This window comes from Hibiscus syriacus, unplaced genomic scaffold (assembly GCF_006381635.1).
Source record: "Hibiscus syriacus cultivar Baekdansim isolate YM2019G1 unplaced genomic scaffold, ASM638163v2 tig00111506_pilon, whole genome shotgun sequence".
Taxonomy (NCBI): domain Eukaryota; kingdom Viridiplantae; phylum Streptophyta; class Magnoliopsida; order Malvales; family Malvaceae; genus Hibiscus; species Hibiscus syriacus.
This window is the reverse complement of record NW_024063109.1, coordinates 357,845-382,711: the sequence shown is the minus strand read 5'-3', so window position 1 is coordinate 382,711 and position 24,867 is coordinate 357,845. Positions and strand designations below refer to the sequence as shown.

The following is a 24,867-nucleotide window of genomic DNA, read 5'->3' as shown; positions in this document are numbered from 1 at the left end:
TTGTATATGTAAGAAGATGGAGATATGTCATGATATACAATTTTCCCGAAATCGAGACCTATTGAAGACGATTGAAACAATGAAAGATGAAATAGCTAGTAACGTGAGGTCTCCGGGAAGAAAATGCCAGATCAATGAAAGTGCCCTCTTTGGTTGGAAGCTTGGCACTTGGTGCCCCGCCCCTCTTTCGGTAGCAGATGTTAAACCTCCTTTGTACACCTCAGTATAACCTCCAACCTGCCACACAGATAATGTCCTATCACTATCTAAAATAATCCAACATGACTCGAATTGAAACTAACTCGGAAGTTTTATCTCCCCATCAAGGTACCATGGGTGCAACTTAGTTTTAACCGGAAGCTTCATCTTCTTAATGGAGTACTTGGTTGAAGAAACTGGTACTCTCCCATCAGTATCGCCACTGCATTACATCATATAAAATACATACCACATCTACACAACGCAATGATGACACGTATAAAATATAAGTTTATGGCAATGATTTTAATACCTGAAAACCCCCACTCTGATTCCTTTAGCGATTAATTCTTTTAAAAGGGGAATGATTGTGGAAGGGCTATCTCCCTATCTGCTGATATCGCTGCAGGGTTCCCAATTAATCATGGTCGAGCTTCGTTACATTGGCATGCATGGCCTCTTGAACATCAGCCCTGTTTAGATAAGCATGTACGCAATCATCACTGCACGGGTCAAAATTCGCCACCTACACAGAACATCAAAGAATCAGATTACTGGATTCATCATCGTCCGAATGTTTGATGTTTAACCTTCGTTTTAACTTATCTTGGGAATGACTGTGAGACTGGAATTGTGGCATAAAAGGGAATAAATATTGTAAATATCAAGGTAGTAAGTTTCCCTAGTTTCATCCATGGCTGCTTGGCACTCGGTACTGATCTCCGAGCTCAACTCGGATGAAAAACTACAGTATTTTTTATCCCATGTGCAGTTTCATCAGAAATGAGAGCATGGCTCTCCATGTAATCATACATTCCTTTGTTATCAGTTTCATCATTGATCACAGCAAAGAATAAGGTTAAACAATGGCAGCTGTACCATAATGTCCTAAGCTTCAATCAAGTCTTCATGTTGGCAAAAAAAAAAAACAGAATTATTGGTTAAAAGACAGAGAACAGAGAGAGAGATACTAGGATTCCTTTGAGATTGATGAGGGTTTGGTTAGCTTTGATGTTGTGTTGGAGAATTGTGTGAGCAAGTTGAGGGACATAATGCCCCGCGTAGCTTTCTCCAGCGATGTAAAATTCCCTGTTCTTGTATTCAGGAAATCTCTCCAACCAGTTTAACAGGAACACATAATTGTCAACAGCTGTTTTACTATCACCACTCTTGTCATAATCTGACGTTGTGTTGGAGTATGAAAATCCTATCCCAGCAGGTGACTCCACAAACAGAACATTTGCAGTTGCAATTCCAAAAAATTGTTCAGGATTCCAAGATGAAATTCTGCGGTATCCTATTCGGATAAGATACATGTGATCATAAATATAATGTTACCATAGTTCCATGAGTATCTATTTTTGTAAAGTGTTTTTCCATTGCTATGAACCCTGAGGGTCCAAGCTCTTCCATTGCTCCATAGGCTAGAGATGAACAACCAGGCCCTGGTCACAAAATCATACAATCAAATCATTATTTTCACTGTGGCATTTCATCAAAAACCAGTTAGATTTAGAGGTGCATTGGGAATAAAGTCAAAAGTGTGACAGTTTTCATTCTTTATTTCTTAATATTCTAATAGCAAGTAGCCAGTATGAACAAATGAGAAGTTAGAACAGTAAAACTCAATAATTAAAAATTGTTTGCCATTCACAACAATTAAATTAAAGAAACTTATTAAACTTTAAGAGGAACGAATTTATAAAATTTTAGATTATCTGTCACTGTAAATGTGTCCTCGTTGCAGGAAAGAGAGTGACACAGAAATAGACAAGCGACCACTTGAGCCACAATGGACACATCAAAATTTTCCAGATAAGAATCCTGTGACGTGAAGGATCATCTTCATCATACAACACCAACAAAACCAGAATGCATTATCAATGAAAAGAGAATAATCAATCATTTAGAAGTGTACCTCCATTAAGCCAAAGAAGAAGAGGCAAGGACTCCTTAGCATAATGCTGAGCTTCCATGAAATAATAATAAAGTGCACGACTCACCGATTTATCGACAATCACATAGCCACCGTACTGTTCGAGCGAGACGCGAGGCTGTCTGGGCAACATTTGAATTATGTCCTTTCCCTTCATTCCTTGTTGTGGATGTACACTGGTCTTGTTTATGTGATGAATTGGCTTTAAATGACTCTTGTCGATTCCAGAACTTGCCCTCGTCTTGTTCATGTAAAGATGGGTTAGAGCTTCTGTTTGCTTCTGGCAATGAACTGTGTTGGATATTGATCTAAGCTAACGAACTTATGTATGCTGAATGAAGAAGATGAAAAAGTATATTATTGATCTACATCTCTCACATCCTTATATACAGTTTTACAAGGTTGGTACAGACTTTGTAACTGACTACTAACAACCTCAACAAATCTTTAACAACTTAACTCCTAGTAAGCTTCTAGAATCATTTATGCTGCATGCTCTAGAAGTGCTGGCGTTCACAGGCTCATAGACTCATTGTGCTAACATTCCCTCTACTTCTTATTTTCTCTTGGTCTTGAGGAAAACATTGTACCCCAATTTTTCCCTAAACACTTCAAAAGCTGCTTTGGACAGTGGTTTAGTGAAGCCTTCTGTAATTTGATGGGTTGCAGGGATATAGTTTACACACAGTTGTTGAGCTGTTACCTTCTCGCGAACAAAGTGCACATCAAGGTCTACGTGTTTCGATTGTGATTGGTAAACTGGGTTGGCACTCATTGCCACGGCCCCTGTGTTATCACACCAGATAACAGATTTTCCGTGTTGCTTTAGCCCAAGTTCATCAATTAGAGTGCTTATCCAAGTAACCTCTGCAGTATTGTCAGCAAGACTTTTGTATTCAGCCTCCATGGTTGATCGTGACACGGTTTTTTGTTTCTTGGAGCTCCATGCAACTAGGTGATTGTCAAGGAATACTCCAAAGCCTGAAACTGATCGACGATCAGAGACATTGGCAACCCAGTCAGCATCAGCAAATGCTGAAACCGCATACCTCGCCTTGGATGACAGAAACACCAACCCATACTCAAGGGTTCCTGCAAGGTACCTTCGGATCCGTTTTACTGCTGGTAGATGACTTGCATGAGGCGCATGCATAAATTGGGCCCCCTTTCCAACACTAAAGGCCAGCTCAGGCCTGGTATGACAAACGTATAATAAGAACCCAACGATGGATCGATATATGGTAGCATTAGTCAGTGGTTCGCCATCTTCAACTAACTTGGGTGTCAGAACCATTGGTGTTGCACATGGTGAAGAATTTTCCATGCCAATTTTCCTCAAAAGCTCTAAAATAAATTTCTTTTGGCTAAGCATCAAGGCACCACGACACCACTTTACTTCAATTCCCAAGAAGTAGTTAAGGGACCCCAAGTCTTTGAGTGAAAAAGCGTCTTAAAGTGTACAAACAACATTGGCAATGGAAGATAATGGTGATCCTGTAATTACTATATCATCCACGTAGACCAAGAGAAAGATATGTTCAGTGCCTATTTTTGTGAAAAATAAGGAAGTATCAGCTCAAGACACTTTAAAGCCGATTTGAAGAAGCACATCCTTCAGTTTGGCATGCCAGTTGCGAGGAGCCTGCTTTAATCCATATAATACCTTCTGCAGTTGGCATACAAGAGGCACACCATCTGCTGCTGACTGCTCGAAACCAGGAGGTTGCTGGATGAAGATAGCTTCTCTTAGATCTCTATTAAGGAAGGCATTGTTGATGTCAACGTGCCTTAATTCCCAGTTATTGGTTACTGCAACTGACAAAATAACATTGAGCGTTGTAAACTTTACAATAGGACTGAAGGTGTCAAGGTAATCATACCCAGGTACTTGTGAGAACCCTTTGGCAACTAGACGTGCCTTGTACCTATGCACTGAGCCATTTGGGTTTCGTTTTACTTTGACAAACCACTTACACCCTACAACAACACGACCTGAAGGTAGTTTAACAAGTGTCCAGGTCCCATTTATTTTAAGCGCATCATATTCTTCTTGAACAGCAGCATCCCACTTAGGTGATTGTAGTGCTTCATCGATAGTCGAGGGAACAACCTCATCAAATTGAGAGGAATAAGCTTTGGGTTTGTAAATGCCACACTTGTCTCTTGTGAGCATAGGGTGTATGTTCGTATGAGATCTACCACCAGCAGGGGGAATCTCATAATTGTCATTGTCTTCACTGGAAGGAATGGCTTCACTGGCAGGAATTTTAGAGTTGGCTTCGAAATTTCCATTTATTTCACTAGTGTCCCTGTTGGAAGCAACTACACTGGAGGATTCTTGTACTGCTCCCTCGGTATAGCCACTCTCAGGAGTAAACCCAGTACCTACTTCTGTGGGGGAATTCAACGACTCACTGACACCTTCCATGTTAAGAGGCAAGGTTTCTCCTGATTCAATACTGTCTGGGGTACCCGAATGAGTAGGTTGTTGCACAGGTGCGAACTGTTTATTACTCACGATCTCAATAGGTTGAGAACGATGATTCTGAATCACACGTGATTTAACTGGGGCCGACTTTCCTACAAAGGGAAACATGGTTTCATTAAAAACAACATGCCTAGAAACATATATCTTCCCATCAGCAGCCAAGCACAGAAAGCCTTTGTGTTGGGGGCTAACACCTAAGTAAGTGCATGGTTGTGACCAAAACGCAAGTTTATGAGTTTGGAAGGGTCTCAGATGAGGGAAGCATTGACACCCGAACACCTTGAGCTCACTGTAATTTGGTTTCTTTCCTAATAGTTTCTCAGTAGGAGAGAGCCCCTGTAGGACCTTGGTAGGCAGTTTGTTTATCAGCTGAGCAGCAACAATGATAGCATACGACAAAAGCTCCATTGGTAGAGTTGCATGTGCCAGTAATACAAGAGCCATTTCAACTAAATGTCTGTGTTTTCTGTAACATCTCAATCTATGTGTTAGTTATTAAATTATAAAAATTTCAGAACTTGGTGACTAAAGTAGAAGAATGGAATAGTTCAATGATTTATTTGAAAATATTACCTGAAAAATATAAGTAATTATTAGATGAAGTGAAGGGCAAAAGGGTCTTTTATAAGGAAAATAATTAAATTAAAGAAAGGTTATATATTAACCATGTGGAAGGGAAGAGAAATCTACAAGCTTCCAGAGTTTTTCTTCTCTTCTTCTTCCTTCATGCGTAGGAACCCAAAACAAAGGTGAGTTTCTGGTTAGTTACTTTCTTGTTAAATTTAAGATTGGTTTATGATTATTAGATGATAACTAAGCTTAAGGAAAGCTTAAGTTATCTTAAAATTAAAAGATGATGGAATTAGAAGAGATTAAAGATTGTGAGTTTTTGAATGAAATCTTGGAATAAAGTTCATATCTAGAATTGGAAGTTAAATTTGACTTGTCATCAATCTAGTTAAGACAAACAAAGTGTTAAAAGTGGAATTTAATCATGTTGCAAAGTTTGTATAATTCTTGAATTTCATGAGGAAGATAGGATTTTGAGGTTTAAGATGAAATAAATGAGTATATATTGATTTAAGTATGTGTACTGGAGTTAAGAATATAAAAGGGGATGAAATATGAAGGATTTAAGCCAAAATGGATAAGTTTTCGGGTTCAAGAAGTGAATTCTGGGCAGAATGCATCGATACACATTCATTGTGTACTGATGCATCATGAGTAAATCCCAGAAATTGTTCAAGGTGTATCGATGCACATGAAGTATATCGATGCACTCCTTTAAAATAAAAACATCGAATGTCATCAGTGTATCGATGCACAAGTAGTGCATTGATGCACCCCCTTAAATACAAACATCGAATGGAATTTATGCACCGATGCATAGATAGTGCATCGATGCACCCGTCAAGGGATGCATCGATACATGGTGTAGTGTATCGATGTATACCTTCATTAAAAGATAAAATAACTTTCTTTTTAGCCTAAGGAGTGATAGTTTAGAATATATCAATTAGTATACTGATATGTATCAATGTATTACTATGTAGATTTAGAACGTAATCTCGTTCCGGAACAATTGAAGGATTAGAATCGAGTCAAAGCAAGGCTAAGGTGAGTACATATTATAAGTATAGTACAATAGAATAAGACTTGTGATAAGTCTAATTCCTATGTTGATTTTCATAGCACAATAGTTATGAACATGCATACATGATAATTATTATGATACATGCATAAAGTATATATGTTCATATGATTTGATAAATGATATATGTGAATAGATTCAAATGCACATGTAACATGGTAAGTGATATGAGTTATGTGATCACAAGATAAATGACATGAATACATGAACATATGAAACATAAGAATAATGCCCATGTTATATGATATGAGAGCTATAGGTATAGTTGGCATGCCAAGAGTCGAGGGTTCTACGTGGTCCTTCGGGACATATATGTATCCTTTGGAACATTTACAGGGTCTTTTGAGACAGATTTGATCCACTGGAATATGTATATGGTTCTTAAAGAGTGGTCATTCGGGACAAATGCAATACATAGGTCCTTCGGGACAAATTTCATAGCCCCTAGTGGGACCCATACGAGCTGTGGTGACATCATAGCGCACAACCTCAATGTACTTGAATACCTTGAGTTCTCAAAAATATATGGGCCTATAAAAGGTTATCAAAGGTAATTGCATGGTTATAGTTATATGTTACCATATTATTATTGTTTACATTGAATTGTATATGACATGATTGAATGAATAGATTGCATGTTCATATTCATACGGAATGCATTATTATTATATTTATATGTCTCACTAAGTCCATGACTTAGCGTGTAAGTGATTTACACGTAGGTACCAAGAATCATGAAGAGCGAAAATAGGGTGGTAAGAACAACAACACTGCTAGAAGATCAGATCAGAAGTAACAGATAAAATATGTATTTTGTCGTGTATAATGTTGGCATGTAAGAAAAGTGTTTGTTACGAATACTCTGATCGATTTAGTATTTTGTGGTTTCTTTTATGTAAATTAAGGTATTTGGTTTTAATGAAAGTTTAAAATTTCTTTGTTTTCTTTAAGTGTCAAAGTTTGAAAAGTCAATGTGACACCTCAGACTCATATTCAGGTCGGATACGGGTTAGGGTGTTACATTTTCTCTCAACGATCCCATTATGCTCGGATGTATGGGGACACGCTAATCTGTGAGTGATACCAGTTTGGTTAGAAGTGGGGAAAGGCTGCGAAATTCACCACCCCAGTCACTTTGAACAGACTTAATAGAGGCACAAAACTGAGTTAACACCATCTTTTGGAAGGGTAAAAAAGCTTTGGTGGACTGAGACTTATATTTGAGGAGATAAATCCACGTGTGTCTGGTACAAGCATCAACAAAAGAAGCATAATACCTAAAGCCATTCGAGGAGATGTGTGGAGGTCCCCACAAATAAGTGAAAATAAGTTGAAATGGAGTGTCATAGGATGTGGTTGATTGCATAAATGGTACACATTTTATTAATATCAAAAGAAAATTTTACATCGAGCTCTTTAGTTACTTGTCTTAGTGTTTCAGTAGAGGGATGGTCAAGTCTTCTATGCCATAACTCCTCAAGCTCTCTAGTCACAGTTTTAGTAGCTAAATTAACATCAGCAGCAGTGCACATGTCTTCTTTCCCAGTCTAATTTGCCACAAATAAGTAGAGCCCTCCAGATTCTTCACTAGTCAGGAGCACTCGTTTGGTAATCTCATCACGTACACATCAGTTATTTGCATGAAACTAAAAAAAAGATGTTGTTTTCCCTAGCAAACTTCGAAACTGAAAGCAAATTCTTCGTTATATGAAGAACGTGCAACAAATCATGTAATATTAAAATTCTAGATGTAGTAGGTAAAGCTGCCCTACCAACTGTTCGAATGTCAAGGGAAACACCATTACCAACTGTAATTTTACCTGGTCCATGGAAATTAGTGGCATTTGTAAGATTTGCTTTGTCTGTTGTAACGTGATGGGTGGCACCCGAGTCCACCACCCAACGTTCAGAAGAAGCAGTGGCCATATTTGCTTGAGAACCTGTCTTTATACGCGAGCAACCCTCACAACCTTGGTTACTGGCAGAAGACGAGAAGTAGTTACCAGAGGAACTCTCTTTGGGAGAGTGAGAATTGATAGTAACACAATTGAAGTCTTCATCAAATCTATGCTAACAACGGTCAACCAAGTGGCCTGGCTTCCTACAAAGTTGGCATTGGACACGTGTTCGACCACCATTCCTCGATCCAGATACAGATGACGCTGCACGACTGTTCCTATGTTCTGAACGATTATAGGTGCTACGATCAGTGTCTCATCGAGCATAATTGGCAGAATTTCCTTCTGTTCATCAAATCTTGCAATTTGGACCTCAGCATCCATCAACATTGTATGTATGTTATCAATTGAAAAATCCTCTTTCATGGTAGAAACAACAGCCATGAAGGGCTGATACTCACAAGGGAGACCTTTCAAGATTGTCACAATTTGCTCAACTGGTGGGACTGCACTTCCACACGAGGCAAGAGCATCACATACTTCCTTGATGCGTGTGAGATAAGTTCGCATACTATCATTACCTTTCCTTATTGACCGTAGTTTATAATGCAGACTCATAACAGACATAGTTGAGCGATTTGCAAAGAAATTTAGAATCGTTTCCCAAACGGCAGCAGCAGTATCAACTCCAACAAATTGTGGGAGCATATGTGTAATCATCGTTGAAAGAAGCCACGATGTCAGTGCACTGTCCTGCGCGACAAAATCTTCATACTCATCATTTACGCGAGTCTCACAATTTGGATCAATAACCGTCATGGGTGGTGAGGAGACATCACCTATTAGCAGTCGCTCCAGCCGGTGACTCCTGACTGTAAGCAAGATCTGCTATTTCCAAAGTAAGAAATTGGTTTCATCAAGAACCACGTTAACTTTCTTGTTGGAGAAGCTTCGAGACGTCGTGGAGGTAATATCTATGGTTGAGTTGATCTTCAAGAATCTAGATTCATGAGCGGAAGCAAGGAAATATGATCCCACGATCAATGGCGATTGATACCATGTTGGATATATGATCTAAGCTAACGAACTTATGTAAGCTGAATGAAGAAGATGAAAAAGTATATTATTGATCTACACCTCTCACATCCTTATATACAACTTTACAAGATTGGTACGGACTTTGTAACTGACTACTAACAACCTCAACAAATCTTTAACAACTTAACTCCTAGTAAGCTTCTAGAATCATTTATGCTGCATGCTCTAGAAGTGTTGGCGTTCACAGGCTCATAGGCTCATTGTGCTAACAAACTGGAGTCGTCATGGATGAAACAATGAAGAAGAATGTAAGAAGGAGAAAAGGGTATCTAACCATTGTGTTTTCTGTGGGACAGAGAGAAAGAGAAGGAAGAAAGATGGATTTTTAGATCCAAAAGTGAGTTCGTTTTATGTCAAATTCGTGAAGAATATAAAAGAATAATTAATGCAGAAGAAGAATATGGAGGAGACAAAATGTTGATGAAAGCCGACCATGCATGTACAAAGAGCATGTCATACAGTAGTATAATATAATATGAGGATCTTGATGTGCAAAGGTAAGAAAATCATATGGAACTGAAACAACAGAACTTTTCAGAGTTTGAACAAGTAGTGGAGAAGGTGAAGTTAAACAATAATAATAATTAACGCGTCATATTTAAAAAATTTATATTTTTATTTATAAAATTTTATAAATTCATTTTTTAAATATTTTTTAACTTTATCCTCTTAACATAAAATTACGTGCAACCCTCCTCAAGAGGGCCTATTACTAAGAGAAAATTGGTTAAGAAATGAAAAGATGGGACAAATTGGATGAGAGTAGTCGTCGGTAGGACAGTAGCAACGGTAGGGGACTGCCTGCCGCCCTGAGCCACAGCGGTAGAAGCTGAATACCTACAGGGCCAACCCTATCCTCAAATGCTAAATTAACCATTAAATAAATAAAATAATAATAAAAGATATAAATATTAGACTTAAGGGGTATTTTTACATTGATACTCGATTCAAATTATTAATATTATCCCTTATTTTTAATTACATTAAATTAAATTCATGAATTGCATCAATGTTATTTTTTTCTCTCAAGAGAATGCATCATTAGCTGTTATATTATTGATGTGATAATTTATGATATTCATATAATAATTTATATGTGAATAATAACATGTTAAATGAGTTTAATTAATTTTTAGAAATTCGAGGGTTTCATTGATATTTTTTCAAAAAAATTGTATAAAAATTCAAATAAAATTAAAATATTAAAAGTTCAAATGTTTTAGTCGAACAAATCTTCGATTATCTTTCAATATTGTGTTACAACAATAATAACTTATTTTATAAAAAATGATGCTAATTAATATTTTTGGATTTCAAATTTAATTGGTTAGAAGCAATTGATATAATAAGACGAAATCAATTTGAATTTTTAGATGATCGTTTAATCGATTATTATTTTTTCTGTGAATATATTACTGAATATTTGGGGTTTACTATAGAGAACTCAAATTAATGTGATTGTATTATAGCAATTACATTTGAAAATTTAGAATTTATGATAAAAAAACTCATTAATATTATTTTCATATAAACTATATTACAATACTTTTAAACTATAATAATTAAAAATCAGTGTTTTTACCAATAATTAGTTGGTCTAATAGGATTAAGCACTAGATATTTTTAAGCAAAAGATCATGAGTTTGAATCTTGACATTTGTGAATGCAGCAAATTGGGTTAGGAGGGTTGTCCTCATCTCTGCAGTACTCAATCTATATTTTTCGATTAATAAATCGAAAACCGATGATTATACAAACAAAAATCAGTGTTATACAAGAAAAGATTATCGAAGACTTTTTGTTACGTAAGTGTTAAGTTTCTTTTAAAACTTTACAAATGTTTTTAATTTTATTTTTTAATAATTTAAAATTTATAGTTTTATAATTTATTATATTTTTATTTTATAAATTTATTTTTTTTTATTTTTTTTCTAAAGATTAAATAAACTCTCAAATTTTATAAAAAATGATTAAATCTTCAATTTTTCAAAAAGATTAATTAATTTCATTTGTCATGTCATCATCTACATGTAAACTACCACATAAGTTAAGATAATAATTGAAAATGATAATTAATATTAATAATTAAAATAAAAAAAAAGTGCCTTTTAAATTTAAATTTTAGTAACTAATTTTTTTATTATAAGAAAATTTATTTCTTATTTAAAGTTGTTGCATTGAAACTTCAACATTTAATTCTATTTGGTCTAAGAAAACGTTTAACAGACTTATGATGTAGAGCGGTCCACTGGGGTTTCAGTTTTCCTTTCTGACTTGGATTTTGTCTGCTCGCTAAAATTTGGACTTAAACTTTATATAAATTATTTCTTTATTTCTATAATTTTATTAATAGGTTTAATTGATAAAATATTTAAAAATATATTATTTCTTTATTTTTATAAATTTGGAATTTTTTTTAAATACAATTTATTAATATAAGGTTCAAAATCAGTAGAAATCAATCGAAAATCTTATTAAAAACCTAACATTTTAGGTTAGACAAAGTAATATTATAGGTTGAAACTAAAAGTGTTATATATATATATATATATATTGTATCTTCAAAATTATTAATGGAAATGGAATAGTTTTACTTGCAACTTGTACCTGAGGGGAAGATGAGAGCTCTGGAAGTAGAACAAAAACAGAAAACTAGGTCCATTTTGATACAAAAGGAAAGCCTATTTGCGAATATAGTCTCCTTTTTCCCAATAACTGTTAGTACTAAAAGTACATCCAATATACTGATATGAAACATCTATAACTTCACTGTGATGGACATTTTTGATTTGAACAAAGGGTTCTTTAAGAAAACTGCCAAACTAGACTCAATTGTACCATACCCATATCAAAGTTTTGTCATCTCTGTTAGGGGCCAAGGGGACGGCGTTATAGAAAGAATCATACTGGCCCCAATTGGCTCTCTGAGTCATTGGAACGGCTTTCTCTTTCGGGTTTCTTTCTTTTGGGATAGTTACTTGGAAACCTGACATCCAGAGACAGATAGAGTTAGTCTACGAGAACGGACAATAGCGGTGAAAAGGGCAACAACTTCATTTTGGTCAGCAAGTGCAATCGATATCAAACAATCAAGTAACACTTAGGCAACAGTAGAATGCAATGAAGTAATGACTCTAGTCAATCTCAAGAACAAACTACCCAAATATAAGAAATACATACCCTAAATGCAAGGTAGTGTCTGAATCGCCCTTTTCGACAGTGCAAGCACAGGTGCCATATGGACTGGGAATACTATGACTCATGAGAGAATTTTTCCTTTCGACAGGATAGTATTCGAGATAGGAATGGGCCAGGTGATCAGCTGATGGAAAGAAACCTCTTAGCTCCTCAACCTGCATCGGTAGGCACAAGTAAAAATAGGTTACGTGTAACCCAAACCATAATGAATGGTTTTCAGTTTCGTCAATGGAAATATAACTTGCCTGTCTGCGTAAAGTTTCATTCTCAAGCAACACCCGCTGCTCCTGGAAACAGAAATTCAAATGAACTAATTAACTGGAAGGGATTTTTAATCTTTTCCTTTTTAAAAAAACAATCTTTTATACGCATATAGATATTAATCCACTTCATTGACAGATACACAACAGGAAAGATGCATGGAACTGTAACTTTTAGCCCTTTTCCGCGTGTTGATTCACAAATTAAATTACTTCCAATAAACTTTCCATTTCCCACTTTCCTCCCATCCTTCTGGTTCCCACCATTTGCATACTACCATCCTTATTATTATCAGATTAGAGTAACTTCAAGTGTTTATAACCAATGTGTTGCAAGTTCCATGAGACCATGCCTTCAGACAAGTATAATCAAGCATTCTCATGATGAAGATCAAATTTTCTTTTCAAAATGAGCCTATAATTGGAGATAACCATAGGCGTAGCATCCGTCTTTACTGTTCAAAAATATGGTTTTTAGACAATAAAAGATATGCAGAGTGGGATCTGACATACCTGTACTCTCGATTGCTGTAGTTGTTCCATAAGAACTTGTTCCTGAAATGGTAGATTTTGTATTAAGGCCTCTCGACTAACAGATTGCTTTTAGAAACAAGTAAGCAATTAACCTAATAGAACTGATGAATTTGGAGAAAATGTCATACAACCTTCTTCTCCTTCACAGATAACAACCCTTCACTAAGCTGTTGCTCCAGGACCTCGAGCTCTTTCAAGCTCATGCTGGTCAAGTTCTTACCCAACAGCTGTCTATAAAATCAGAAAAATAATTAATTCAAGGGAAAGTAATATCTCTGTATAGAAGAAAAATATAACGGTCAACACAAAACAGATAATTAAGATGACATACAGTTGTTTCATTTGCAGCTTTGCAACTTCATCCTTCAGATTTTCTGTCTCCTTAGAGTCTTGCTTCTGCAAACAAGTGTATACCCGAAATCATCCGTATGAATACTTTCAGCATACAACTATTGTAAAGAAAAAATAAATGAAACAGAAACATATTCAGAGAAGAAAATTTAGTTAACTTATTTCGATTGGCAGTAACCACATGCCATGCACAATTAAGTCTTAGATTCCAACTTCCAATTATCATCTTGAGATACAACACGCACATACAGATGATGAAGTTGAAATATGTTGTTCCGACACAAAAGGAAACGGGATTTGCATTTCTAAGCATAAAATGCATATTACCTCTGCTTTATGTTCCATTAGAGGGATCTCTGGAGAACCTTGCAAACACTTGTTGTATCTGGAAAATGTTTTCTTCATGCTGCACAAATGAACAACTGAATAAGACAATACCCTTATTCTAGAAAGAAATTAGACACATTCTTTAAATTAGAACATTCAGCGTTCCCATTACATAAAACATAAAACTTAAACTATGAACCCAATCTACACAATGAAACAAACAATGCTTAAGAAAGCAAAGCACTTTATGATCTCCTATAGCAGGATGCCTCCACTATCTCACTAATCTGCGATCATCGGGGCTAACAGGTAGAAACCGACATAGATTAACATGTCCCAATCCTTCAAAAGAAGGTACCATCTAAAATTTCAATAAACTCAATCATTTGGCATACCAATTTTCCATTGAAATTTCAATCAGAAACTCTCAGTTGGTATATGAAAGGGATGCAACTTTTCACTTGATGTAGGTATAAAAGCAAACAAGCAAAGAGAAATTGAACATCTCATTACAATTCTGTGCTTGCAATTCAAAACAAAACCTCTAATGTGTATCAGAAGAAAACATGTTTATAAAAAGCCCCCCAAAAGTGAAAATTTCAAATTTGCATTAACTCTTCCAAAAATCACATGCAATGCAAAAATTAAGAAATAAACAGGTAACGCACAATTTCACAAAAGTCATTTCCTCCTAAAAAAACATTTTTCCCATCTAAAAAGCTTAAATGATAATAAACTTACTGTCGATCATAAAATGCAACAATTCTGAAAACGGAGAAGAAAAGGTAGGAAGAACTGATGTTCATAACGAAATTGACAGAAAATAATATAATGTCAAAACAATCAGAAGAAACAAATCTAAACAAACATGCAAGAATTTAAACAAATTAAAAATTCCAAAAACCCACTAAACTTCTCAATCGGTGACCCCCTGTCAAACACCAGTCTGATATAATCCAAAAAAACACTCATGCAATGATAAAAAGAAACATTTTCAAAAAGAAAGAATCTTCATTTTTTATATGTAATGCATACCCAGAGCTGGAATATTCGAATAGTTTGCCAGTATTGGAGAAAATTATGACAGCAACCTCAGCATCACAGAGAATAGCGAGTTCCTTAGCCTTCTTAAGCAAACCCGCACGCCGCTTGGAGAACGTGACTTGTCTGCTATTAGCATTCTCTATTCTCTTTATCTCTATTTTCCCCCTACCCATTTTTCTCCTCTCTGCTCTGTTTCAGTTTCTTCCCAAAAACCCAGAAAAAAAACTACAGGAAAAAGTAATTGATTATTTCAATCTCTGTAGAACAAATGAATAAATGACCAACCACTTCTGGCTTTGAATTTAAATATCCTACTTTGATTACTAAGAGGAGAGAAAGCTTAATTTGGGCAGTAAGAGAAAGAAATTATTGCCAAAATTAGAGAATGGGGGAAGATAGAAAAAAAAATAAAAAAGGGCAGGCGTTTTGAAACTGGAAACGACAAGTTTCTTGCATGGCTCTCTGCAATTCTATTTAGAGTGTGCTTCCATTATATATTCCTTTGCCACATTTGGGTGAGATAATTTTTTAGGTTATAGGCTCTGATGCTGGACCCCACCTTCTTTTTCTGTGGTCCCCACTTAAAAAGAGTAAAAATTTATCAATTAATGGGTTGAATTTGCTTGATCTGTTTAACTCTTGTTGAATCTTGGTTGCTATATTTGTTTCTATACATAATGTGTTTTTGAGGAGGAGATTTGCCGGCTACAAACGCACGCATCTTAGGATTTTTGTTTTCAAAAATGGTAGATTCTAGCACTAGATATGTGGGATTTTGCGGAATATTTATAACAATGACTTTTTAAGCTTTATTTCCTTATATTTCACCTTTCAAGGTCTTTCAAAACAAAAAATCTTAAAAAAGCATTTATCTTTTAATTATCATTATTTTTTAACCATTTCTAACTAAGGGTGTGGAAAATAAATTTTTGCTCATACGATTTTAAAAAATGAAAATGTCAACTGAAAACTTTTAATCACTTGCTCTATAGATTATTAACTTTCCTAATTAAACCTTAAAAAAGTATTTATCTTTCAAGCATATGGTTTTATTTTATTATTATAATAAAGGTATATGGTAGAACTGATGCAAGGGAATTTTATCATGGCTGCATTATCGACGAACAACTATAACTTTGAAGAATTACATATGACAAACTCTGTAGTGTTTTGGTATCGTCTTGATAGACGGTCGGTACTAACTGATAATGTGAAGGGAAAGGTTGTGAATTCTAAATTCGAGATTTCAGGTTGTTGAAAACCAGTGCTCAAGAAATCAGAACCAGCAGTGTTCTGTCACACAGATGAACTAGGCCCTGCGCAAGGCTGCAACAGTGGGACTTCTCTAGTTTTCGCTGGATCTACTAGCATCTTATGTTGATTCCCTCTTTTCTCTTTATTCGATTTTTTTAGTATAAAATCAACCCCATCAGCCGAACTCATTACCCAATATTAACCCACAACTTATTACCCAATATTAGTAAACAAAAGGATTAGAGCAGGGGAATTTGGTTTTCTAGTTCTTTTAACATACGTCTTTGTCGTGGTTTCTCTGGAAGTAGGCCACGAGTAGTTTGATCGCAACACGCCTGCAAATTAAATTAACTGTTTAGGGGGAAAATACAAAATGAGTCATAGCAGTTTCAAACTCAAAAAATAGAGGGAAAAATTATGTTCTAATCACACAGAGACACAAATATTGATTCAGATACATCCAGTTTTGACATGCATAGTGTCTAACCTTCTGCTAGCATTCTTTCAGATTGTGAAAGGCAGCAAAAGGGAGAAAAAATGGATTGGAAGTCTGTCAGACAGCTGCGTGACCACCCCAGCTAGAACAAAGCAAGCTGAGAACGATCCTCCGCGGTCACGGTGATCTCACAACAGTTGAGCCACCGGACCAATAATCACGCTCTGATCACACAGCCTCGATTCATCAACCAGACTTGGAATCCTGTCTCCTTAGAACTCAAGGATACAGAGGTACGAGCCTATAGAACAGATCCTGTTCAAGTAAGGTCGTGCCCTTACGTCTCCCGGTTCTAACTTAAATAATGTTCGCTTTTGGCTTTCCACTTCAATGTGGGATTTTGTTCAGCTTCCGAAGCATAGTCAGTGTTATAACCTACACGTGTCTTCCATTATCTACTTAACCTTAGGAGGAACGGATTGTTAATTTACCAAAAAGTAAATTAATTAAACTTGTTTTAACATTTAAATACATCATCCCAGCTATAACAATATTTTTATTGCTCGATAACTCATGCATTATTTATAACATTATATGTTTAACAAAAATTACATTTATTATAATAATTCAACTTAGTGATTTGATTTAAGTGATTAAAAAGAATATCATTTTTATTGAGGTCCTAAGTTTGAGTAGATGTATCTACGGAGTGTGTATGTATTTTTAATGATTAAGAAAAATTAAATAGATATTATCTTGTAATCATCTTAGATTATTAAAAAAAATATAATAATTTTTTATATATATTTTTTTTATAAATTTTACTATAATTTTATTTAAATATTAAATTATTAAAAACAAATATCGATCAATTTAGGATTAAATAAATTTTTAAGGATTAAACTAAACAAAAATTGTAATTATAATTCTTGACTTGTCATTTGCTTTTCCATTAAAATTAGACGGATTTAACCTAGTCAAAGTGGTGCTAATGTTGCATATTCTTATTGGGTTCGATCAATCCGACCCATGATCATCCCTAGTTATTATAAGGTAATATATGTTCAATTTTTTTTGAATCATTGATATAACACAAACATAAATGCTATAATCCAAGACATCTAAAACAAACAACACTCCACCTTAATTACCAAAATCATGTTTTGAACAATGATTAGTTTTTAAATAAAACGTATAATGTTTACAAACTTTAGAGATATTGTTGATAAAATAGTAAGATGGACAAATATGTATACGTTAGTAGGAGGCAAATGGTGTATTAAATCTATTACGGAAGAGAATCTTTTTATGTTTTTAGCTAGTCAATATTAAACATGGCTTCACGTGTCACTTACTAAACATAAAATCTTTTTTTAAATAAATTTAAAAGTATATACAAACTTTGATCTAATGTATAATCTAATGTATAAATTTTATCTTATACAATTTTTTAGTTACCTTTCCGGTTCCAAATATTCGCCTTAACTAATAGTCAATATAAATTCATGTGCCACTTATACATTTTATGCATTATTTGTTTTAAAAGAGTGTAAATTCAATCCATACTTATTGACAATTATAAAGGTAAAGCATCTAATTACTATAATTAAAGTTAATTATTATTAAATATAAACTAAATATAATCTAACCAAAATAAAATTATATAGAATCTACACACAAAGATATTTAAAACCATAAATAAATTCAGAGAGTCCCGCACATAATTTAAGTTATCTTTGGATGTTCAATTTAATGTAATGAGATGAATCAGGATTAAATTTAAAACTTCTAAAAAAACCAAAAAAAAAAAAACCCTAAAGCTTGTACGAATCAAGTAAGTTTAATGATTAAGAAATTTATTGTTATCCCTTGAGGTTCTAAGTTTAAGCATCACGTATGTAGAAGTATGGTTATACATTGTCAAAAGATTAAAAATTTCTAAATAGATACTATCTTGTATTCACTCCAGATTTATTAAAAAAATCTTAGAGCCTCAATCTTGATATTTCAGCTAAGGTCCCATTGACTTATGCGTATCATTTTAATTTTTATTCATTTTCTTAGTCTATTAACATTGTTTTTTTAATAAAAAAAACATTGATGTCTACAAGAAACTATTTTATATTTCCTTATTATATGTGTAAATAATAATATTTTTTATTTTAAAAAAGAATTTGATTTATTTATTATTTTAATTATATAAAATTAATTTTTTGAATAAAAGCTGAGTTTTCATTCAATAGAAAAATGAGATATAATAAAACAACATAATCTCAACATGAAAATCCAAATGACATAAACAAAAATAAAATCAAAACATTCACTTAAATACATGGTTCATCTTAAAAAAACTAATAACTATCAATTATCTTTATGTCTCTATTCGAACTTATATGCAATATTGATAAAGATGTAGATACTGAGAGAACCAATATGATAAATTGCTCCACTAATAGTTCTGAATGTATCGACAAAGTGACGTAAAAGGAGATATAACTATACGAGACTGTCGAACTTTCCTGATTAGGAGGCACACTGTAAAGAATGCAACACGAAACGCCAAATTATTATAACGAAGGAGAAAATCGTACCATAAAAACATAATAATAACAATAAAGAGTACACAATATTAATTTAAAATACACACATCAAAAACTTATGTGTATAAGTCAATAATCTCTAGAATATGTGATTAAAAACTTGCACTTGACGTCTACTATTTTCCATAGGTTGTGAGTTCAATATTCATTAAAAGCAACATTCTCTTTCCCTTTCCTTGGGTAGAAATTATTAAAAAAATTATGTATATAATTATATCAAATTAAAGTTTATACATCATATTGTATTTCAAATTAGAATTAATATGTATAAATAGAAATTTAACTATCACCCTTTAATTTAATCTAATTTAGTCCCATGCTTTTAAAAGTTAATTAATAATTAATTCAATTAATTACTTCGTTTAAAAATACTAAAATATATTATTTTATAAAACATATTTGTTCCAACACAAAAGAATTATGTTAGTATAATGGTGGAGTTGTTTCTAAGAACAAATGTATCATTATTTTAACTGAAATTATTAACTATTTAGAATAACAAATTATAATATACAATTAGATATCAAATTAAGCCAAGATTAGAGACTAAATCTCAATTTGGAGTATAGTAAAGAGACCAAAATCATAATTTGACCAAAACAAATATTAAAAAAGAGAAGGGTAAACTACATTGATCACTTTCATTTGAGTTTTGTATACTTTTACTCACTAAATTAAAAAAATTATTTGATAAGTTTTATTTTTAATTAATTAAGATATGACCACTAAGTTTAACTGTAGTTAGACCTTTAATTAATGGTTTAGTTTTATTTTAACTCTGAATTTAGATAAAACTTTAATTATGGCATTTTAAAAAAAATTCAAAGCAGTTTAAGTACAGATTTACATTTACCCTCTTTTTTTTAATATGTTTTTCTTCTTGATTCCACCTTACGTGCACACTCCGACCCTAATCCGACGAAATAGGCGCGACGATTTGATATTCCCTTTAAACAGCCTCAGGGACCAAACATGCTTGATGCAGGCAACCGCGCATAGAAAATTGCCAATTTTGCAAATTATTATTAAGAGGTTTTTATTCCCTCTTTTTCACCTATACTAGAGCTTGAAGTTTCTTTGAGTTGTAATATGCAATACTACAGTTTTGTTTGTATGTTGGTATAAGGCTACTCGAAATCTCGTAGAAGAAGATGCGTTTTTGAGGTATATTGTTGGACACTCTCTTGCCATTTAAGGTTCTTTCTTGACTTCTTCAAGACACATGAATCGTATGAATATCTTGGAAGTTGGAATCAATCAAGATAAGATCCTATATCTACCGCTTCATTCCTTGCATGTCTCTCATGTCGGGTGTTAGTACTTGAAACTTCAATCTGCTTGACCCTAATTGTGGTCGGGTCAGGGACGGGATGTGCGGAGCAAGGGAAGCTAGGGTTTGGAGAAGACAGATTTACAATTTACCCTTTTTTTAATATGTTTTTCTTGATTCCACCTTACGCGCACACTCCGACCCTAATCGACACGAAATAGGCGCGACGATTTGATATTTCCCCTTTAAACAGCCTCAGGGACCAAAACAGCTTGATGACAGGCAACCGCGCATAGAAATTGCCAATTTTGCAAATTATTATTAAGACATTGGTAAAGTTGATCTTTGAGCTCAAAACTTATCTAATTTTGCAGTTATGAATTTTGTCCAGGTTTTATTCCCTCTTTTTCACCTATACTAGAGCTGAAGTTTCTTTGAGTTGTAGTATGCAATACTACAGTTTTGTTTGTATGTGGTAAAGGCTACTCGAAATCTCGTAGAAGAAGATGCGTTTTGAGGTATATGTTGGACACTCTCTTGCCATTTAAGGTTCTTTCTGACTTCTTCAAGACACATGAATCGTTGAATATATCTTGGAAGTTGGAATCAATCAAGATAAGATCCTATATCTACCGCTCATTCCTTGCATGTCTCTCATGTCGGGTGTTAGTACTTGAAACTTCAATCTGCTTGACCCGTAATTGTGGTCGGGTCAGGGACGGGATGTGCGGAGCAAGGGAAGCTAGGGTTTGGAGAAGAAAAACATTAAAAAAGGAAATTACAAATTTATCCCTAAACTGTTTTAGATCTGCAAAAATGTCTATAATTAGAATTTTATATAAAGTTCAAGAGTTAAACTAAAATTAAACCATTTTACTAATGTACCATGTCACTAATTATTAAATGTCTAGCAACAGTTAATTATATATTAATTAAATAAAAATGAAAGTAATCAAATTTTATTTTTTAAATTTAATAAGAAAAATGTATAAAACTTAAATGAGATCAATCTTGTAATTTACCCAAAAGATAAATATAATATCATCGTAAATAACGGAAAGAGGAAAAAGAAACCACACCTGAGTTCCGCACATAAGATCTTCCTTGCTTCATTGATCCCCTCTCTTTCTGAATTTCCAAAATCAGATCAAATCCTAATTGTCCAAAATCTCATCGTTATCTTCCAAACCGGTTCTTATATCAATTCGCGCTGATAATTCGTAATTATTATTCGATCTTTGTTTATTTGTCACTGTATCTACATAAAATTGATAGGCATTTTGGGGAATAGGGGCCGTAAAACTTGCGTTTAATCTAATGGCGTGTATAAAAGGGGTGAGTAGATCGGCGTCAGTGGCACTGGCGCCTGATGCGCCGTACATGGCTGCAGGGACGATGGCTGGGGCGGTGGATCTGTCCTTCAGTTCATCGGCGAATCTCGAGATCTTCAAGTTGATTTCCAGAGTGACGATCGCGAGCTTCCCCTCGTAGGTGAGTGCCCAAGCTCAGAGCGGTTTAACCGCCTAGCTTGGGGCAAGAACGGATCCGGTTCAGATGAGTTTTCGCTTGGGCTCATTGCTGGGGCCTCGTTGATGGTGGCATCGATCTTTGGAATCCCTTAAACCTGATCCGGTAAATTGAATTTCTTGTGCTTAAATTTCATTTATCTAACTTTGAATTCGTTTGGAAATGTTTCAATTAACTGGGCATCTTTTCTATTCTATAGTTAACTGGATATATGTGGGTTTTAAGTGTAAAAAATGCGTGGATGGGATTATGTTGTGTCTTTGTGCTACTTGGGATAAAATTGTTCTGTTGCGGGCGGGCTTTCTCTAATTTTGTAGCTATTTCAGGCGACGGCTTTTTAGGTTTCATTTAGTAAAAATGTTCCCACGATTTGTGAGTTTTAGATTACTTATTGCAACTGTTTTTTGATGAATGGTTGGTTGAAACTTGAATTGACTCTGGATGAATTATTATTTGAAATATACTTCTATGTTAAAAGTTTTCTGCTTTGTTTGTTTGTGGAGCTGGAGTAAGGTGGATAAAATGGACGTTAGTTTTGTTCTAGGTTTTTTCTGCAATTCCGTTTGAGTAGGCTACAGGCATGATTGGCATTTCTTTCGTATGTCAATGTTATTCTTGGACTGTTAGGCATTAGGATGTTAAAGATAATGGAGGTTCATAGTTTAGAACCAAATACTGATGTTGGCATATTTGTTGTGTTATGTTTCTATGTTTGTTCAGTATTGAATGATAACTCGGATAGATTATTTGTCCAGGGTTATGACTGAATGGGTTGTAGAATGTGGTTAAAGAGACGTAAACATTTTTATTTCCTGGTATCTGCTTTCTGGTTACGTTAGAACCATGCTGTATTTTGCTAGGGTCTAAGAGTCGGAAAGTAAAAGATTAACTTTATCCTTCTGGAGGTTTTTTTTTTTTAAAAAAATTAGCTGGTTTTTATTGGGACACTTCCTTATGGCAGTGGCAACTTTTTTACCTGTTCGTTTAGGGTCTTCATGTTCTACATGTTGGACTTGATTACTTTCATATTTTTCTTTTCTGAAGCTTTTTGCTAATTATTACTACTAGATTTTCTTTTGGGTTTCTATAAATTAAAGTAGTAATTTGTTCTTGCTTCATTCTCCAGGTCCGAGGCAAAAGAACAAGCTCTTGTTGGTCATCTTTCAAGGCAAAAGGGCCTGTGAGTTTCTATTTTCTGTAATAAAAGCCTGATCCAAATACATGATATTTTTTGTCAAGCATTTGAAGATTGCTGGTATTTTACTATTTACCTTTCCCATATATCAGTTCGTGGCCTTGAGTTCAATGCAATTGCTCCAAACTTATTAGCATCTGGGCAGATGATGGTGAAATCTGCATATGGGGAAGATAATATTTATGGTTTTATCTTTCCAGTTGTTTGGGACTTGAAGAAGCAAAAACCAGTGATAAGGTAAATGTAATGTTATACCAAGTAAATCTTTTGTTTTGACATGGCACATCGTTTGACCTAATCTGTTTCCCCCCCTTTTTATTACAGTTTTGCAGATTCCATAAGAAGACGATGTTCTGTTTTGCAGTGGCATCCTGATGTTGCCACTCAACTTGTTGTTGCTCTGATGATGATGCTCACCTGCTCTTAGGGTAATGGTCTTGTTTATGATATTGCTTCTGTCGAGGATTCCTTTGTTAATTTATGGTATTTTGCAAACAGCTTTGGGACATGCGGATATTATGTCCCAGTGAAAGGATTGTAGGGCACACAAAAGGTTAACAGTGCTTGACAAGTTGCTGCATTGTTTTAAACTTGCTGATATTGTTACCTTCTTTACTTAGGATGTCTGTTTCTGTGTTTGATACAAGAATTATGCTTTTGAGTATATTTTATTTTGCTTTTCACACTCTCGAATTGAAAAGCAGATGCCTTTTTTTTCAATTAGAATTGCAATGACATGGAAGGGCTAAATTTTTTATTAACTGTTTTCTTTTTGCTGACCATAGAATATGAAATGTATGTAATTAGCTTCCTAAAGTTTGACTGATAATTTATATTAACTGAACTGATAGGTGCCCTAGTTGGAAGTGATCCATGGTAAATTAGGATATTGTCTCTCCTTGTATATGCATTAATTTTTTTATAGTTATCCATCTCTCCATTTTTAGGCATTATTTTCTAGGTCTTTTGTGGTCCGAAGTTAAATAGGAATTGTTTTATTTTTGGTTCTGATATTTGATTTATCCGTGTCTATTGTTCCAGGTGTAATTGCAATGGCATGGTGTCCCTCTGACAGCTCTTATTTACTCACATGTGCCAAAGACAATCGACTATTTGTTGGGATACAGCTACTGGGGAGGTGGGTGAATGAGCTAATTATTGATATGTGCTTTAGGCTTCTGAAGATCTGTCTGTTCTTTCTCAGACAAGTATATTCTGAATTGTCCTTGTAATGCATTAATTTTTTTATAGTTATCCATCTCTCCATTCTATTTAGGCATATTTTTCTAGGTCTTTTGTGGTCCGAAGTTAAATAGGAATTGTTTTATTTTTGGTTCTGATATTTGATTTATCCGTCTATTGTTCCAGGTGTAATGCAATGGCATGGTGTCCCTCTGACAGCTCTTATTTACTCACATGTGCCAAAGACAATCGGACTATTTGTTGGGATACAGCTACTGGGGAGGTGGGTGAATGAGCTAATTATTGATATGTGCTTAGGCTTCTGAAGATCTGTCTGTTCTTTTCTCAGACAAGTATATTCTGAATTGTGATTTTTTTTCTTTGGATAATAGGTTGTCTGTGAATTGCCTGCTGGTACCA

The 24,867-nt window shown here is 34.4% G+C and overlaps 1 protein-coding gene, 1 non-coding gene and 1 pseudogene across 3 annotated transcripts; all 3 read right to left on the bottom strand.

The window, feature by feature from the left end:
* Nucleotides 1-1,052: 1,052 nt before the first annotated feature.
* Nucleotides 1,053-9,658, bottom strand: LOC120164166 (annotated as a pseudogene).
* Nucleotides 9,659-11,921: 2,263 nt separating this feature from the next.
* On the bottom strand, nt 11,922-15,348 carry LOC120164251 (agamous-like MADS-box protein AGL15). Of its 2 annotated transcripts, XM_039174007.1 has the most exons (8): nt 14,975-15,343; nt 13,940-14,018; nt 13,593-13,657; nt 13,393-13,492; nt 13,241-13,282; nt 12,713-12,754; nt 12,450-12,622; nt 11,922-12,255 (listed from the first exon to the last, which is right to left on the bottom strand). In XM_039174007.1, the coding sequence occupies exons 1-8, from the start codon at nt 15,154-15,156 to the stop codon at nt 12,171-12,173; spliced, it is 768 nt and encodes a 255-aa protein (XP_039029938.1). In that variant the 5' UTR covers nt 15,157-15,343; the 3' UTR covers nt 11,922-12,170. The 2 variants fall into 2 exon arrangements, with proteins under 2 accessions (XP_039029938.1, XP_039029937.1); XM_039174006.1 differs by having other exon boundaries at nt 12,450-12,754; nt 14,975-15,348.
* A 1,436-nt stretch (nt 15,349-16,784) lies between these two features.
* LOC120164351 lies at nt 16,785-17,006 on the bottom strand. The gene has a single exon (XR_005519720.1). It is a non-coding gene; the product is annotated as a small nucleolar RNA U3 (small nucleolar RNA).
* Nucleotides 17,007-24,867: the final 7,861 nt, after the last annotated feature.